Genomic DNA, 18,141 nt, shown 5'->3' with positions numbered 1-18,141 from the left:
GTTCTTGGAGACTGATTACTTCCTGCTGAAGCCTCTCACACTCAGTCTCTGGTTGTGGCACTGTTCTCCAAGGCCGCCACCCGCTCCCCTACCTCATGCAGATCTCTGCATACCTCTCGAATCTGCTTGCAGATCCTTACATAGGGAGGCAAATAAGGATTCCAGAAATTTGTGGGTAACTGGGATTTCGGGGGCTTCACCACTGCCCCCAGGTTTCGGCTCAGCTGACCCAGATTTCTCACCAGAGGTCTTCAGGAGAAGGTCTCATAGGGTGCGGTCCTTCTTGGACTTTGTAGAGGTCATTTAGTCGAGGACTGCTCCAAGGGTGGGTCCTGTGCCTGGGGAAGCAGAGGGGTCCCAGGTGCTAGCTCCAAGAAGAGAGTCAATTCAAAGGCCCCCCACCCTCAACTAACACCGACTTTGGAACAGGTGCAGGGGCCCAGCAGTGCATCTCTTCAAGCTCAGGAGCCAAGCCTCGCCGGATCACTCCCACTCTGGGGGCCACTCGTTAAATCTGATCAGTCACTGCATCCCCCCTGCTACTCAACAGGGGGGGGGGGGGGGTCAGACCAGCAGATGTCTACCAATCGTGTCTCCAGACGTCGCTGGGGTAGCCAAGCAGTCCCACCATGCTGAGCACCTCTCCACTATGGCTAGTGGTAGAGAAGGCCCTGGTTCCGCCTCATCAACAGCTCAGGCCCAATGTTCTTGCTTCCAGGCCTTCCGGCCTTCACAGCAACCAGCCTGGCTCCCAGGAAGAGGGCCACTGCTCAACCAGGACTGCCAGGGCAGGAGGCCCAGCCCACTTCAATCCCACCTCACAACGGGGCTAGGTGTTGCTGTCTACTCACCTGAAGCCGGTATGTGGCCTCACTGCATGTGCAGGCTGCTGATTGTTGCCGACAATCAAGTGAAATGTGGAAGATTAGTTGCCCAGCGGGGAAAATCCTTGAAGCTGCTGCCCGTCTGGCACCACAATCAGAGGACAGGGGCGGCCGGGCTGCAATTCCTCATAGACTGGAGAGCTCTTAAGTCTACGAGGAGAGGAGTTGGCCTAACGGCTAAGGCGCTCGACCTCGGACCTGGGGATCTGGGTTCGAGTCTCGGTAACGACGCCAAACATCCTGTGATTCTGGGCAAATCACTTAATCTCCCCGTGCCTAACAAAAATGAATGTGTAGCCTCATGTAACGTAACTGGTGCTATGTAAAGCGCTCTGATAACCGATTCATTTGGTTAAAGTTCGCGCTATATAAAACTCTGCAAAAAAATAAATAATAATCTAGGAAGAGCCTCCTCCACGTAGCTTCCAGACTCCGGCTATGCCCCCCTAGCCGAGCCCCTGGCAGCCGCAAACGTCTTCAGCAGGGCTCCACACACCAGAGTTGGCCCCCCCCCAGGGCACTACAGTCAGGAGCCACCTGTGCCGCCGCAGTCTCTCCTTACCGGCCGACGCAGCCCTCACGGGATCGCCTTGGTGTTCAGTTAGGGCCCCACCATGGTCAGCTGGTCTTCGGGATCTCCAGGCACGTGTCTCTGATAACCAGCCGCATTGCGACACAGGCCCAGTCAACCGGCAATCCAACGCTGGGAAGGCCGCAGCACGGGGGAACGTGTACTGCATGGGCCGCAGTACTCCGATCCATAGTTTTGCACAGATGCCCCGCTTCTTCACCCAGTCCCGGTTGGGGCTCTCCAGTCTCCTCGTGCTGCGGACCAGCCGGCTACTGTCCCGGGTTGTTCCAGGGGGTGTAGTCTAGGTGGATGGAGCTCTGCTACAGTGCTTTAGATGCAGTGAGGATGGATCGACAAGCAAGCATGTCCAATCGAGCCGCCATCTTGGCCTTGCCCACACTCATAGCATGGCCGCCATCTTGGCCTTACCCACACTCATAGCATGGCAGTTAAAGATTATAAGCAATCAAACTATTTTTTTGCCAGCATCATCTTTACTCTATACAATGTGATTATGCCTTTTAATCCAAGGGCAAGGTGCAGTACAAGCATTGTATGAAAAAGAACCCTATGCAAACCGATACTAAGGGACCAGTTCTCCTTTGTGCAGTGGGCCTAGCATGGTTTTTGCCACAGCCATGACTGGTTTTGTAACCATATGTTACTACATGAACTTGTCTATGTTAAACGCCAAGTATGGGTATCATGCTTTATAATTAAGTACCTAGCAAAGAGGGCTAAAGTTTCTGTGGGTACAAGGAGAGGGACCAGTGGCCTGCTATGTCTGCTTTAGAGCAGCTTCCCTCTGCAAGGGTGCCTCCATTAATAGGCTGTGACAGTTTCTGCTTGACTGTCATTGCTCCTAAGATTAATATACTGGGGAGCTGGAGGGAGGCAGAGCTCAGAAGGCTGAAAAAACAGTGCAAGGAATCAATGGGCTGCATGTGCACTTTTCTGCTGAAGGCTAGAATCTCCAAGATAGTCACATCACAATGGTCAGATACACTCCAATGAATAATAAAGCTAGGTCAAAACCTGAACTGAGTAGGGATGAAGAAAACCGAAGTGTGTAAAGTACAAGAATAAACTGTGGAAGTCAGGCTAGAAGGCCATCCAACCCTTCCGTGAAAGAATCACCAAAATTCTATAAAGAACTTAACTGCAGATTGTGAGCAACAAAGAATAAAAAAAATATAAATGGTGATGTGGCATAATGTCCTACTTCACCAACTTTGCTGCTGATGGAGTTTACTACGGGTTCCGCTTTTTCTACTTCACAGCATCAATGAAACATAACATGTGTATTTGTAAAGCACACGTTCACCACTGCGGGTATCTTGGCGCTGTATAACAAATGTATGTTGTTACCCAACTCAATGGTACTCATGGCTGAAAAAGAAAAGTACCAGGTCACGCCACTGCGTCATTTTGTAGGTGCGTGCATGACTTCAGCAGTCATCTACTTGCCAATAAAATGACTGGTTTTCATTTTCCTTTTTATAGACTGATTTTGGATAGATCAGGAAATTAAATATAGCTTACATGTGCAGGAAGGGGGAATCTGACTGCAAGGTTACCCCCACTTTTTTCTGGGTCTTGCTATTTTCGATTAGTCGGACGGGGATCCTGCTAATCAGGAGCCCAGTTTATCTGCTTTCTCCCTAAATTGATTGCATGTACTTTAGGTACACTCCAGATTGGATTCTGAGGTACCCTTATAAGTCCCTTGTATATGGTACTCTACGTACCTAGGGCGTATGTTCCCCAGAGACATCCCAGGGGCTGCAGCATGTATTGAGCCACCCTTGAGAGACCACTCAAACTGACACCATAGATCTGCTACTGCAACCTGTGTAAGGTGGTGCATGCAACCCCCTTACTTAAATATAGGTTCACCACATCTACCTTACATCACTGCACATATAAACCTATCAGTCACCCTTGTGGCAGGCCTTTTCAATCCTGAAGGCTGGGTTTTATGTGAGAGGGTGCCCATGCATGAGCAGAGCCCCTCTGCAGCCTTTGGAACCTATTCTCTGGGGTTGTTCTGTGATGCAGCCAACCATATACGCTCAAGTGCATTATAACCTTGCAGTAAATGCTAACTTTAAAACAGCTGCATGGAAAAATGTCGTGTTTGGTGTCAAACACCTTGGAATCATACCTCCCTGCCAGTAATTGGCGGGCGAGGTATGATTCCACCCTCCTAGAGGGAGAAATATGACAACACCGGTACACCCGGTACCAGCTTTCTTGACCCTGGCATCACAAGATGGATACTGCCAGCCACAGACACGAGTCTTCCCTCCTGCTGCTGGATGAAACTCCAGCAAGGGAAGGTTGGACAATAGGCTTCCTGTCACAGGAAGGTGTGACCACCTCCCAGACAGGCTTTAGTGTATTGGGGCTAGGTGGGTGCACTCAGAGTGCTTTGATGTCTGCTTGGGGGCACATTTGGTGTCCCTGTGCATAGTCCAGCTCAAACCAGTTGCAGGAGCCATAGACTCCTGCTCTGGCGCAAAACTGGACAAAAGACATGGGTGTAGCCACCCCTCTGTCCTCACCCTCCCATAGGTGGGTACCCACAGTTTGTCCCACCCCTTCCTTGGGTATAAAGTAGGAACCCCCTGAATAAAATGGATCTAAAAAAAAGTAGGATCCCCCGACTACAGGACTTTAGATTTACCTGAACGAAACTCTGCTACAGAAACCAAGTACTTTGACGATCTACACTGTGCTAGATGACTGAAGAATCTCCCTTGGAGTAAAGGAGTTACTCCCCTGCTAAGCAGGCACCAAAGACGCATCTGACCGGTTTGCATCTCCGAAGCTCCCGAGGACTCCTAAGACTTTTGCAACACAGGAGGTGGGTTTCCAAGTGTCCCCTAAGTAGACTAGTGTGCTCCGCAAACCCGAGACCTGTATCCTTCGTGTGGACCGTGCAACCTGAACCCCTGGGCACCGTGTACATTTGCAGAAGCATCTGCTTTCCGGTGACCCCTGAAGCTGTGCTTTGGGCTACTTATAGTCCTGACCCCGAGCCGTGAATCCACCGAAGATTACCGGCCTACACTCCTCGAGTGTTCCATGGACTAGTATTTTGTGATTCCTCTTGAGGTTCCTTCCCGATCCCTGGTTCGTTGGCCCGTGGGTCCCTGTAAAGGCAACTTTAACTTTCAGTGGGCTTTCCTGGTTGCTCCAGACGTGCCCTGACTCTCAATCACTTGGGGAGTCACCAGGACTTTGCTGGTCCTCACCAAAGCATCTTTCCTATGACCGCGTGAGTTGCAGTTGCCAACGCTGGTTTGTGTTCAATCAGGACACTGACCCCCCCTAGCACTCGACATCCTTCGTGGGACAGCTTGCCTGCGGACTTTGATCGTCCTTGACGGCTCCTGGTCCCCGTGGCTGCAAAGTCAAGCTTCATCTCTTCTCACCTGAGGCACCCGACATCGGTGGGCATTCGTCTACCGAGCCCCTGGTCACCCAGAAGTGACCTAGACTCCCCTCTGTTTTCAGGTTCTTCTCAGCTCCGATCCAGGCTTGAATCACACTGGACACTTTTCCTCTTCAAGGCAGCAGCACTTTTCAGCATCACGCTATTGAAAACGACAAAGATTTCTGACACCATTATACACCTATGCACCTGGCTTCCCTGGGTGAGGTAACACGAGTACTCCGGTGCTCACATGAGTGCTGGCCTTGGAACCTTCTAAGTTTGAAAGGATTTGCTCAAAGTCCTCTTCTAAGTGTCCTTAATCTTTAAAATTCCAACTGCGACTTTCCCATAGAGTTGTAAGGAGCTCGCACCTGTGTTCTCACACTGCATGCATCCCCAGTGGGTCCCCTGTGTCACTACCTTGGGTGGTTCCTTGGGGTCTCAGCGATTGTACGTGCTCTAGGCACTGTGTCTAGTCAAGTCGTGGTTGTTATACCACTTTTTTAGTATATGGTTTGGTCTCCCCCTGAAGCCCACCGTGTACTGTGCTATTTACTGTTGTTCTAGTGATTTAATATTGTGTGCTTTGTTCTCTAATGTCATAAAGATGTTAGTATAGAGTGTTTAGTAATAAATACATATATTTTGTATATTCCTTGTGTGGTTCTCCTTTCATTTGGTCTTTTAGGAGGTTATAGACTGGTAAAACAAGCTGCTTTATATTCCTTCAAGACTTAGCCTGAAGGCTGCTCTCCACAGCTACCACAGGATAGCTTTCTTTAAAAGTTGTCTTTGACCTAATCATCAATAAGGGTTGTTTGGACGGATGTATGTCGTTACAACGCATGCTTTTTCCAGCATTCCTTTACAACGCAGGTATTACAACGCAAGTTGGTACAATGACTTGCGTTGGGGGCGCTGGATAGTGAATAGTTTAATTTACTATTCCAACTCCAGTCCCCATGGATAGTAGGGAAGGTGTTGGATAGTAAATTAAACTATTCCCTATCCTACAGCACCCTCCAGCGCAAGTCGTAACGACTTGCGTTGTAATACCTGCGTTGTAAAGGTACTGCGTGGTAAAAGTTTTGTTGTAAAGGATGTTTCCCGTTTGGACTGGTGCAAGGTGCCCACTTTAATTAGTCGACAGCATATACCAGGCCAACTTCTCACAACATGCTTTAAAAAAACTTTTAAAAAACTTAGCACAAAAGTGCTATTAAGAAAAATAAACATGATGGGTGGATTAGGGGAGGAGAAGTAACATGGCAGGCAGGTGAGAACCAACGCGAGTTACAGAACACGGGGTAACAGACGAAAGAGGGAAAAGTGGAACACGGGGAAGCACACAGGCAAGAGAGAGCAATGGTGGAGAAAAGAACAGGAGAGAGAAAATTGGAAAACACATGCACTTATGGAGTGTGCAACCAAAACGCAAGTAGTAGTTGCCCAAAATTAGGGCAAAAGTCGTTTTTAAATACAAGTGCTAGGTGAGTCTGGGTAGCAAAATAGAACCTCCTGCAGTATATCAGCATCAAGGAATAAAGGTATTGGCTTTACTGGTCTAACAAGTAGTTATACTGCATTACTAAAGGAAAGAGCAATTATGCAAGACTGGTCTCTATTAGATTTAAATATTAATTCATAAATCTGCTACCACGACAGACAAACGTGGAGAGGAGAGTGGTCGATCAGAATACAGAGTACACTTTGAGAGGCCAATTCATTACAGACAGATAACAATAGAAATAACTGATTTCCATCCTAGAAATAACATGTACATAAAAGCCACATTAATATTGCACAGTACTTACAGTGAGCAAGCTAGAGGAGCTGAGCGTGTTCACCCAGTACTTGTTCCACAGGAGCTCGAGCAACTTGCGATCCAAAGACGACTTGAAATATGTGACCTCTAAAGCATAATACCTAAAAAACAGAAACGCAGATGATGGGTCATCAATCAGTTCATTGCTCTTGAGGGGAAAAGGTCAATGACAACTGATCGGGTAGAAAAAGGAGTGGGTTTTCCTATTTTATTTGCTCAATACACGCTTTTCAGCCAAGCAGGACTTCTCCATCTCAGGGAGTACCTGGGTCCATGCAGCCGCCACCTATATGATAATGATACACCAGTTTCTCTTACTGCGGTTATGGGATTTTTAGAATGTTCTTAAAATATCCACATTCATTGCCCATGGTTCGTGTGTATTTTTACATGTGGCACCCCAGATGTATAGCTGATCAATGAGAGATCTGTTATTTTTATTATTATAACCTAGAATTATAAGATGGCCATTCTGGGAGCTTAACCAGCAGGAAACGACTTACTCTGGTATAGGTTGTTTATTTCCTTTTTTTTTTAAATAAAGATTTAAAAGCCAGTCACTTAAGGCTCGATTAGGTGATTATGCCTTTCCCTGTAACGCTAAAACAGCGATTGAATCTCCAGAGGCAATCAATAGTAAACATCTGCAATCACCTATATTTCCCAACTCCAAGCAGCCTGTGAAGTTTCAAATGAATGGGTGAGATGTCATTCTGTTACCACAGTCTGGTCACAATTCTTGGTGCTGCATTTTGTACCAACTACACTGCAGTTAAGTGGATTTAGTACAACCTCAAGAACAGTGAGGGGTAAGTGTCAAGTCAGGAGACCGCAAATACTCTTGAAGATTATTGTGAGATTTTTGAAGTGAGGGGCGAATGTGAAAAGATTTCGGTCTGCGATTGTGTGGGCATTTGGTCATGTGGGAGAGGTGAGAAATAGGTGTTAAAGTCAGATACTACCCAACTCGGGCAACAAACCTATCGTCGGGAGTTCAGTTTCATTATAATTTGGCCAACCATTTGCTTCGGAAGACACAATTGTCTATCTGCGGCACATAAAAACATCAATACTTCTATATATATATTATGTACTTCCTGTTCATTATCCTTTCAGCTAGTGATTGGTTCCGCAAACTACCCGCGCAGTCTTGTCCAGCAAAACCGCTGTGCCATTGATTTCTGGGTACATATGTGTACCGTAATGGACTACGAAAACCCAAAGGCTTGTGCTACATAAACAATAATGTCCTGGATACAAATAAACACACTCGGACTCAAGAAAGGAACATAACAAGAAGGTTTTGGGAAGGAGAAATAAAGAAAAATGTATCTAAGCGTCTCTAAACTACGGGAGCGAATAAATTAAGACCACCATAAAATAAAACGTTATACGCAAATATTTTAAGCCAATAGGTTTAGGTACACAGACAGTAAACTGGAGACTGGAAGAATGCTCAACTAATTTTAATAATTGCATTATCTCATATTGCTATAAGGTCATTACATTTCTCAATCACAATTTACTAGCTATGATAAGGGGTCAATCAAAAGAGGACAACTGCTAAAGAGCAAATGCAAATAGAATCTTAAGTTTAGGTGTTAACTCAGTGAAATAGCAGGCTATGGCAAAAGTATATTAGCGTTACTTGTACTGGTAGGTAGAAAGGTGAGGGCGTTGAAAAGAACTCACAATTATTGCAAGTAGCAGTTTTTTTGACAACCTCTTTTTTCTATAACAATTTGGGAGTTATCAGACTACGACGTTTTGCTTGTATAAAAGTTCCCTACTGCCACTTTCCACGATTGTAAGACAATCTCTGGTCATAGGCTACTTGCATGCCAGATACTTAGAACGAACTGTTTCGAGTTGGTCTGCCAATATGCTACCAAGCCCCCACACTGCACTGGGAAGATCACAGACTTGTCCCAATTGACTTCCAGGCAGAAACCCTTCCAAAGATGTTACTGTCTTCATCAATCACTGGCCTGTTCGTCTGGGCCAGTACAAGAGAAGCAGAATTCTGCGACTGCCTCCCACTCTAAATCTTACACCAGCACATCCCATTGGATCCTTTACGCCAGCAGCATTATGGCAGGGGTGAACAAATAAGGTGGGATGGAGCAGCTCTGTCGGGTCCCCCTCTAATTGTGTAAAGGGAGGGTCAAGCTACATCCACTTTCAGCCTAGTTATTTATAGCTTATATAAGATTCTGACATACCGGGGTGAGGTGGGGCAAAGTTCATCAGTTCCTTTTCAGAAGGGTCTGAAAGAGGTATTCCCAAACAAGAAAGTTGAATGTCCCCTCAAAATAAACTTGAAACAATGCACCTGGTGCGGAAAGGCCATGAGCTATTGCCAGGGGATTCTGAAGACGCATAAGGTTGTGTCTGGTTGCATGGTCAGGTATTAAAACATTTTGATTGGGTTAACGCAAAGAGCTGACCATCCTAATTAACCCATCTGCAGGAGCATTAGTAATTAATAAGCAAAATTGCAAATAGAAGGTACATTGTTCAGATGGGAGACCTGCCCTGGGTTTCATAAGAATCGCTAACACTTGAATAACTCGGGAGGACTTCTGCATTTGGCATGGGGAAAACATTGAGCAAGGGCGAATACAAGAGAGTAACAGGTTTGAAGAAATAAGATTCATTTAAGGAAGAAAATCAATTGTGCTTCTCTGGAGGGTTTCTGTGTGAGGAGAGCTGAATGGTAAGCACTCAGAATTAGAAGAAATTAAATCCTCTCCTTTGCAGTGCGTGGTCGCTCAAGATGGTGTCAGCTGGGCGAGCACTGGGCAGAAACTAAGTTGGCAGAAAGGGAGCACCTGGTCTGTGGATGCCTGGGTGGTGGTCCTGTTAGCACTGCAAGTACTGAAGATGGGAAAGGCTCGTGGGTAACAGTTAACTCTTAAAGATGGGCATCTCAACTATAAATGGGTGAGGACTGCAACTCCAAAACCCTTCCTCGAGGTGGAAGAAAAGTGGGGAAACCAGCAATCAGGTCATCAAGCAACACGGAAAGAAAGGCGGCAACAATACGGCTGGCGACGGCTGGCAAAAAGATAAGACTGAAGGGAGCATAAGGCTGGTTTCCGGCAACACAGTGATGGACCTGTAGATTGCCAAACCGAAAAAGGGTATTCTACTACATTATCGAATTTAATATCCTGCAGCAATACAGACTATTACTGTAAAAATCAAGGAAAGTATGCATGTGTGGGTATGCTAGGTCTACTACTTTTAACGCCTTGAAAATAGGCAGCACCAAACCAAAGGTCATCAAGAAGGGCCAAACCAAAGTGCAGCTGACCAGTACATTAGAGAAGGCAAGTAGGGTTTGAGGGAAGGAATGTGTGAAAGACTTGGAGGAACAAATAGAGTTCAGGAAAGAGACAATAAGGATGTAAAGACCAGATTGTTAAAGGTAGTCTGTTTGGGAACTCCTGAAGGCCAATGGAAGCCTTTCAACCAATGCAGAAACATCAAACAATGCGATACATCCAAAAGCGAATTATAGCCCTAACTTACTCTACAAGAGTGAAAGGGGACGACCCCTGCCACCTTTTAATTCTCAGTGGCTAATAGTCACTTGACCTAGAAGTCAATGAAACTTAAAGGATGTGTTGATGTCTACTGGAATCAAAAGATGACAACTTTAGTAGTGACAGGTGATACCCACCTTGCTATTCAGCATGCCTGAAATTGGATATAGTGAACTGATATAGTGGAGGCAATTGGATAACAAAAAGTGGAGTAAACATATATGGCACTGTGTTCTACTATACTCTGATCTGGTCCTGAAAACATCACGAAAACGGGTAGCCCTGAACATTATTAAAGAGATTTACTTTGCAAACAGAACGAGGAGGGCATCCTCTGGCCAAACAAGCCACGTTATCATCGGGGAGGACAATGAAATGTTTTGGGAGGTAAAAAACCTGAGCCTCTCCTGAAGTCTTTCTATAATTAACTGATGGCACAAAAAGTATTTTCAAGCTATGGACCTGCTGAATTTTTGGGTTATGAAGGGCTGCAAACGTGAAAGAAGAACTGATATTTACACCCACATATCCGCAGAATCTCATTATCCTTTCTTGCACACATCACTATTATGCAACACGGTTCAACTATATTATTCAGTTGCACATTGAGGCGGTAGCAGTCAATCTCAATTTACTTAATATTTACATTGTAAGCAATAGGTCTGAGCTCTCAAAATCTAGTCCTTATAAAACACAGACCCTGAAAAGAGCAGGGTCTGTTTCATAACGTCCCTATACCCCTACCCCTTTTTAACAGCTCTGGCTTCATCTCGTATGAGATTTGAAATAAAGTAATAAATCAAACGTAACAAAACGTAAGACCACAAAACTCAACACTTAATACACGTAACATACAAAGTGATAGAACAGTGCATATCACCAAGTGACTGGAACTAGTGATGCGACAGAAAATGCAGTTGATAAGGATGTGATTTAAAACTGGTGACCTTTTCAGGCACAGTAAGTCGGTCGAAACATGTTGACACTAGCAGTACCAGGAGGGGTGTCTTGAGAAACCTCATCTTCTCTACTAGACACTACCCATGCTTTCTTTCCTTTTTAGGTCTCGTCCTTTTCCATTGCGAAGCAATGGGAAATGGGGGAGAATTATAGTGCTTGATCGGCTAGTGAAACCACTGGCGTTTCTTCACAGTGCATGTGAGGTCACGTGGCCACAAAGCGGGTCACATGACCACACAAGCACGAGCATCTCCCTAATCCGCCTGCCCCCACCAGGCTCGCATTCCCTCCCCCTCACCAGGCCGCACATCTGCCTGCCACACTTCTCCTCCCCTCGCACGCATTCCGCTGCCCCTCCTTTCTCCCCCCGCCAGAAGCCTCGCAAAATCACCCCTCCTTTCTCCCCCTGCCCTGCTGCTCCCTTGATCCATTTTGGCTCTCGCTTTCTTTCTTTGACTGCCTGTCTCTCTTTTTCTTCCATTGACCTTCTGTCTGCCTGTCTTTTCTACTTGGCCTCGCTCCTCTCTTTATGCTTCTATCTCACTCCACTACCTGTCTCTGCCTCTCTCACTAACCACTGCCTGGCTTGCCTCTCTCTGGGACTGCCTGTCTCAGCTTCTCTTTGACTGTCTCTCTCCTCTAACCCTCCTGTGCGCGTGCTCTCTCCTGAGTCTGCTGCCGTTCTCTCTCTCTTTGACTGCATGCCCCCCTTGTGTGCTCTCTCCCCTCTACAGCCCCCCTCTGCCTTGCGCTCCATGCCGCAGTCTCTCCCTTTATCTTTCATTTATGGCTGAGGCCCCACCAGCCAGAACCAAAACAAATCGCAGAAATATTTTTGAACGGGGCGAGGGATTCTGCGGGTCAGCTTTCCATGAAAGAAAGCCACAGGGAGGGGGAGCTCACACCTCACGGGCGAGTTTATGGCACCCCAAAACAGTTGTCCCCAGCTCTCACACCAGAAAACCATATGGAAGACTGTAAACAGCCTTCAAAGACCATCTTCACACCTCAGGACATGCTTGGGGGGCCATTACTGGGTGGGAGTGGTAGGGTCAGTCGCCAGGGCCTCCATACCAACTGTCCTACCAGATTGTGGCGGGGACTCTCCAACCGTACCGGTGTTCATAAAGTGTGCGAGTGCGTCCGGCAGGCGTCTGAAGAGTGGAGTTGCAATCTGTATGTATATGTCTATGGTGTTGAGCGCTTTCTTCAGCGAAATGTATAACCTACAGGCAGCAGGTCCTGTTTCCTGAAGCGTGGACTCTTACTTTTAACTCTTAAGATAATATAACAAGCATTTACAATGCAACGGTTTCGCCTTTGCCAAAGTTAGAGCTATTGGCATTGTAAATGACAATATTTGTATTTATGTGTTGGTTTTGAAAACAGATAAATGGCATTGTCATTTACATTGCCAACAGCTTAATCTCTTGCAAATGTAAGACCTATTGTACCCTACTGGATTTCACTGAAGAAATTCAGAGTCTGGTCTGCAGGTGTCACGTGACAGATGCCCAATTGACAGCTGAGGGGGTTAAATCGTGCTGGGGTGGCACATTAAGGCAACGCTTGCTGAAAGCACTACACTACCCTACTGGAGTGTCAGTCTTTTTGGACATGGTTCACTCACTCATCTTGAAACAGGAAGCTAGCCACCAGTTCCACAAAAAATACCGTCATTAAATCTTTCCTTTTTAAGGGTTGGACATTTCAGTTGGCGTCTGCTCTCAGTCACGCTCGTCTTGTCGCCCATTGTCAATCACGCGCCTCTCTGTGCCTGGCTGTCAAGTGCCGGCGCCATCCTAGTGCGCATCTTCAGTCAGCCACGGTGTGCTAGCCAACCGAACTGCATTATGGGATGGCATGGTGGGTTAAAGAACCTGTTTTACAAACATGTGTCCGTGCTTGTGAGGAGGTAGTGCACCTGTTGAGGGAGAGAGAGTGTGTTTGCATATGTGCGTGCATGCATGTGTGTGTGAATAAGCACTTCCAAGATTTAGTGGGACAAGAGTTTTTATCTACAAATCATTGTTTTCAGCTGTGTTCTAATGGAATCAAAGCAACACTACACCCCCCATAATGCATAGTGTGATCACATAAAAGTACAGAACTGGAAAGAGTGTCCATAATGACCAGCAAGACGGTTTTCACCCTAAGAAGGATGTGCTTCAGTCTCCAGTGCCACGGGCGAGTGGAAACACACACTGTGCTGGTGGAGAAGTAGAAGAAGTACAAGTGTCCATAGAAGAGAAGTAGAGGGGATGCACTCTCCATTCCCTATGCACTCTCCACTCCCTATGCACTCTCCACTCCATATGCACTATCCACTCCCTATGCACTCTCCACTCTCCACTCCGTATGCACTATCCACTCCCTATGCACTCTCCACTCTCCACTCCGTATGCACTATCCACTCCCTATGCACTCTCCACTCCCTACGCACTCTCCACTCCCTACGCACTCTCCACTCTCCACTCCCTACGCACTCTCCACTCCCTACGCACTCTCCACTCTCCACTCCCTACGCACTCTCCACTCTCCACTCCCTACGCACTCTCCACTCCCTACGCACTCTCCACTCCACTCCCTATCCACTCTCCACTCCCTACGCACTCTCCTCTCCACTCCCTATCCACTCCCTACGCACTCTCCTCTCCACTCCCTATCCACTCTCCACTCCCTACGCACTCTCCTCTCCACTCCCTATCCACTCTCCACTCCCTATCCACTCTCCACTCTCCACTCCCTATGCACTCTCCACTCTGCACTCCCTATGCACTCTCCACTCCCTATGCACTCTTCACTCCCTATGCACTCTTCACTCCCTATGCACTCTCCACTCCCTATGCACTCTCCACTCCCTATGCACTCTCCACTCCCTATGCACTCTCCACTCTCCACTCCCTACGCACTCTCCACTCTCCACTCCCTACGCACTCTCCACTCTCCACTCCCTACGCACTCTCCACTCCCTACGCACTCTCCTCTCCACTCCCTATCCACTCTCCACTCCCTACGCACTCTCCTCTCCACTCCCTACGCACTCTCCTCTCCACTCCCTATCCACTCTCCACTCCCTACGCACTCTCCTCTCCACTCCCTATCCACTCTCCACTCCCTATCCACTCTCCACTCTCCACTCCCTATGCACTCTCCACTCTGCACTCTCCACTCTGCACTCCCTATGCACTCTCCACTCTGCACTCCCTATGCACTCTCCACTCTGCACTCCCTATGCACTCTCCACTCCCTATGCACTCTCCACTCCCTATGCACTCTCCACTCCCTATGCACTCTCCACTCCCTATGCACTCTCAACTCCCTATGCACTCTCAACTCCCTATGCACTCTCAACTCTCCACTCCATCTGATCCCGGTCCCAAGGTTAAACTGATGTCAATGAGAAGACCTTATAGACAAAAAGTTTGGTTGGAGAAATCACATTATCAAGCAGTGCTATGGCATCGGTTATTAAATGCTAATATGTTCAATGACGTGAAAGCATTTTGGGATGTCCACAATGAATTGGAAAAGGGAGGCAATAGGGCCTATACTGTTAATATTATGGAGGAATTTAAGTATCAAACATACGTTTTTTCAATAATAAATTACATAGGAATTCTAATTTATTTTTTCAATACTAATAGCTCTTAGAAAAGGCCTTGAATAGCGTCACAACCACTTAGTCCCAGTATAAAGTCTCCGAGTTATCAAGTATGAGGCAAACTGAAGTAACTGCAAGTTTCATAGGCTGATGTAGAAGAGTTGTCAACGGTTCGGTCCCAAACAGAAGCAATCAGTAAGACGATCCTCAGGACACTGTCCGTAAACAATCAAGGTGGATCTTTTGAGGAAGAATTATAGGTATATACAACTGTACTAAATAAAAAAAAATAATAGATAACATGCCATCTACAGAATACAGCCTTGCTTTTATAACTCTGAGATTTTATAGCTGGGCTACGTGATTGTTACATCATTCAAGCCTCTTCTATATACTATTATGGAATTCAATTATTGCTGTGCCCTAATTGGTGTGCATTGTCTAATGTGGCTGGTCATATCCCTCTAAAATTATTTCATAATTATTCAATTTAGTACTGAAGAAAACAAAATTAGAACTCCTATGTAATTGAGTACTGAAAAAAACTTGGATTAAATTGCTCATTGTACACGCCGTTAAGCCTCTTCATCAATTGAGCATTCATTCGATATATTTCTTTTCCCCCCAAAAATATGCCTATATAATGAAATTGATTGTGGATTGGAAATTATGCGACCACTCATGAATTTTTAGATTTCATTACACAAAATAATTCCTTCAGAAGGTCCCTTGTTGATGTTGTTCAAGAGCAATCTCCCTGAGGGAATTTTTGAATTGCGCTAGTGTTTTTATAGTAGTGGTTGTGTTAGATGTCAAGAATACACTGTATTTTCAAATCTGAGAGCATACAATCTTTCAATGACAGTTACTCACCTTTGCTAGGTCCCTCACTTATAGGGTTACAACTTGCTCGATGTAGTCAGGACATATAATGTTGTGCGTGTTTCTACAACTCGTTGCCTTCATCTTTATTAGTCCAGTTGGTTTGATTGTAGCAAACCAAAGCTAGAACTTTTAGAATTAATAAGGTTGTAAAAAAAAGAAGCCTAAGAGTTGAAACATATTTTCCTAATAACAGTTGGTAAACCCGCTGCCCTTTTTTATTGCATAGGGTACAGCTCTTATAATAATTATGCTCTTTAGATCACACCCCATAATAACTATTATGAAATTTTACGACACCCATGTGTCTGGCGCACAGATGCCTAATTGTGCCTGTCTTGCTCTATAACTGGTACTATAATATTGCAATTGTATCTATGTAGGTCTTACACCCCTTACGAGGCATTTAAGAATTTTGGGCCGGCAGGAAGCTGCTCCGGAACCTAAGGATAATGTTTAATTCAGTGGTTATGGAGATTAGTTACATGCTCTCAAGGAAACCATACATGTATTTACTTCAGGTTCTTTGTTGTACATTGATGGGAGTTCGGCGTGATCATTATTGGAGGGGATGGGGTTATGGGAGTTCATGCGTATGGCTGGTAGGATTAACAAATTAGCTAGATGGGATTAGATACTGTTAATTGTCAAGGGTATGACTTTCAAAGCAGTGATCTTTGGATTGCGGTATGGGCAGGACACTTGCAAAAATACAATAATAGAATACAAATATTTAATAATAATAGCAATGAAGGCAAAAATGCATGTGATTTGGAGAATGTTTTGAGTCTACACCATTTTTTCTTGCAAAGATATAGGAATTGTTCATTTTTGAGACAGCATGCAATCTGATGGTGCAATCCGAGGGTGCAATCCTGCATGAATTTAGAATCTACAAAATACATAATTCTCACCCATCTAAGGCAAAAGTAGATCTTCACCCTGCATCCCAAAAACATTTTTCAAGCCAAGCTAAATATACCATTTGCAGTGTTTGTTCCTAGTCCACATAGTTAGGAGTGCTTTTGTGAATTCATCAAGACTCTGGGTTTTCAAGTGTTTTTCAAGGAGGAGCGGCGTGATTGTCTCGCATGGACCATTAGTAATGGTTATAATAAGCAAAGACTGTCTCCCAGTTGGGGAGACTCCCTACAATTCAGAGGGGCCTTGACTGATTCCAGGCCTGTGCGGCTGTGCCTAAACGGCTTGTAAATCTTGAAATCTAGACAACACTAAGCTGTGCCCCTTACCTTCCAGGTCAAAAGCAGCACATTGATGACAGGGTCCGTTTTCATTCTGGGTAACAATTGGAGTCTTCTGCTCCTTCCACAGTAACCACTTGATGTGATAGACAGACTGCCCAGTGCCGCGCTCCCGCCCCGCCGGCTCCTCCAGACCCTCGCTGACACTGAGGTCCGAACTGGGGTGGGAGGGCAGGTGGGAAGATGACTCTTGGGAGTCCAGGCTGGGAGAGGTGGCTGCAGGGGGAGAGCTGGAAGAAGGAACTTTATGTGGGGAGCTTCCTCCGGGTGTGGAGGGGGGGGTTGGGGACTCACGATGACAGGTGGATGAAGAGGCCCCGGGTGGCAAGAGGGTGGGTAGGGAAGCCACAGGCAGGGGCTTCAATGAAACATCTGCAGAGATTAAGTGGCTGGGCGGGGCAGATCCGGGTTCCAAGGGGTTTGGCGAGGTGGAGAGGGAGGGCAATGTGAAGGGTGGCGACAAGGGGTTGGGCAAGGCAAGCTCGGAACCTGACGAAACAGCCGTCGGGGGTAGGGGTATGCGAGGACAAGCCTCGGAGAACGAGGGGTCTTAAAAGGCAGTCTCTGCAGACTGAGAGGTTTCAACGGTGGTCTTGGGCTCTAAGTGGCTATGATGAGGAGAGGCCGCAGGTGGAGATGGGGTGTGAGAGTCCTCGTAGACGGGCAGTGGGACAGCCCTGAGGGGAAGGGGATTGGGAGAGGCGGCGCTGATGTTCAGCGAAGAGGCCCCGGACGGGGGGGCTGTGCTCGGAATTGTCCGGGGCTTCTTCATGCTCCCGCTGCCTAGGGAGCAGGGAGCCGCCGCTGGCCTCGGGGCTTCCGGGAGGTGCCCAGTCCGGGGGTCCGGGACATTGTGCCTCGGGGGCCTCCCCCTGTGAAGGTGCGCTGATGGGGCCGCCCTGACTGTCGTCACAAACGGGTTGCGGCTTCCATGGCTGGGTGCTCATCCTCTCCTCCGGGATGTGGGCAGCTATTCCTCCTCCTCCTCCTCCAGCGAAGTCCGCTGCCTGCTCGCTCTCCATGCGGCTGATCGGAAGGTAAAAATGTCAAGCGGGAGGGGGCGGGAAAGGGGGAGGAGAGACGCAGAAGACGGCCGGAGCAGGAAGGCGGGTGCCGGCTCAATGCCGGACCAGATTCGGGGGCGGGAGAGAACACGGACGACAGGA

The 18,141-nt window shown here is 46.9% G+C and overlaps 1 protein-coding gene and 1 pseudogene across 1 annotated transcript in view; both read right to left on the bottom strand.

Moving 5' to 3' along the window:
- The window catches only part of LOC144828755 (COP9 signalosome complex subunit 5), a 194,641-nt gene that overhangs the window by 41,282 nt on the left and 135,218 nt on the right, over positions 1-18,141 (bottom strand). Inside the window, exon 6 of the mRNA XM_078687200.1 lies at positions 6,709-6,820. Within this exon, the coding sequence (XP_078543326.1) occupies positions 6,709-6,820 (112 nt within the window). The remainder of the gene's footprint in view (positions 1-6,708; positions 6,821-18,141) is intronic.
- LOC144826823 (uncharacterized) lies at positions 16,946-18,015 on the bottom strand (annotated as a pseudogene).

This window comes from Lissotriton helveticus, chromosome 4_1 (genome assembly GCF_964261635.1).
Source record: "Lissotriton helveticus chromosome 4_1, aLisHel1.1, whole genome shotgun sequence".
Taxonomy (NCBI): domain Eukaryota; kingdom Metazoa; phylum Chordata; class Amphibia; order Caudata; family Salamandridae; genus Lissotriton; species Lissotriton helveticus.
Note: the sequence above shows the minus strand (reverse complement) of the source record. Positions and strands in the feature narration are given on the sequence as shown.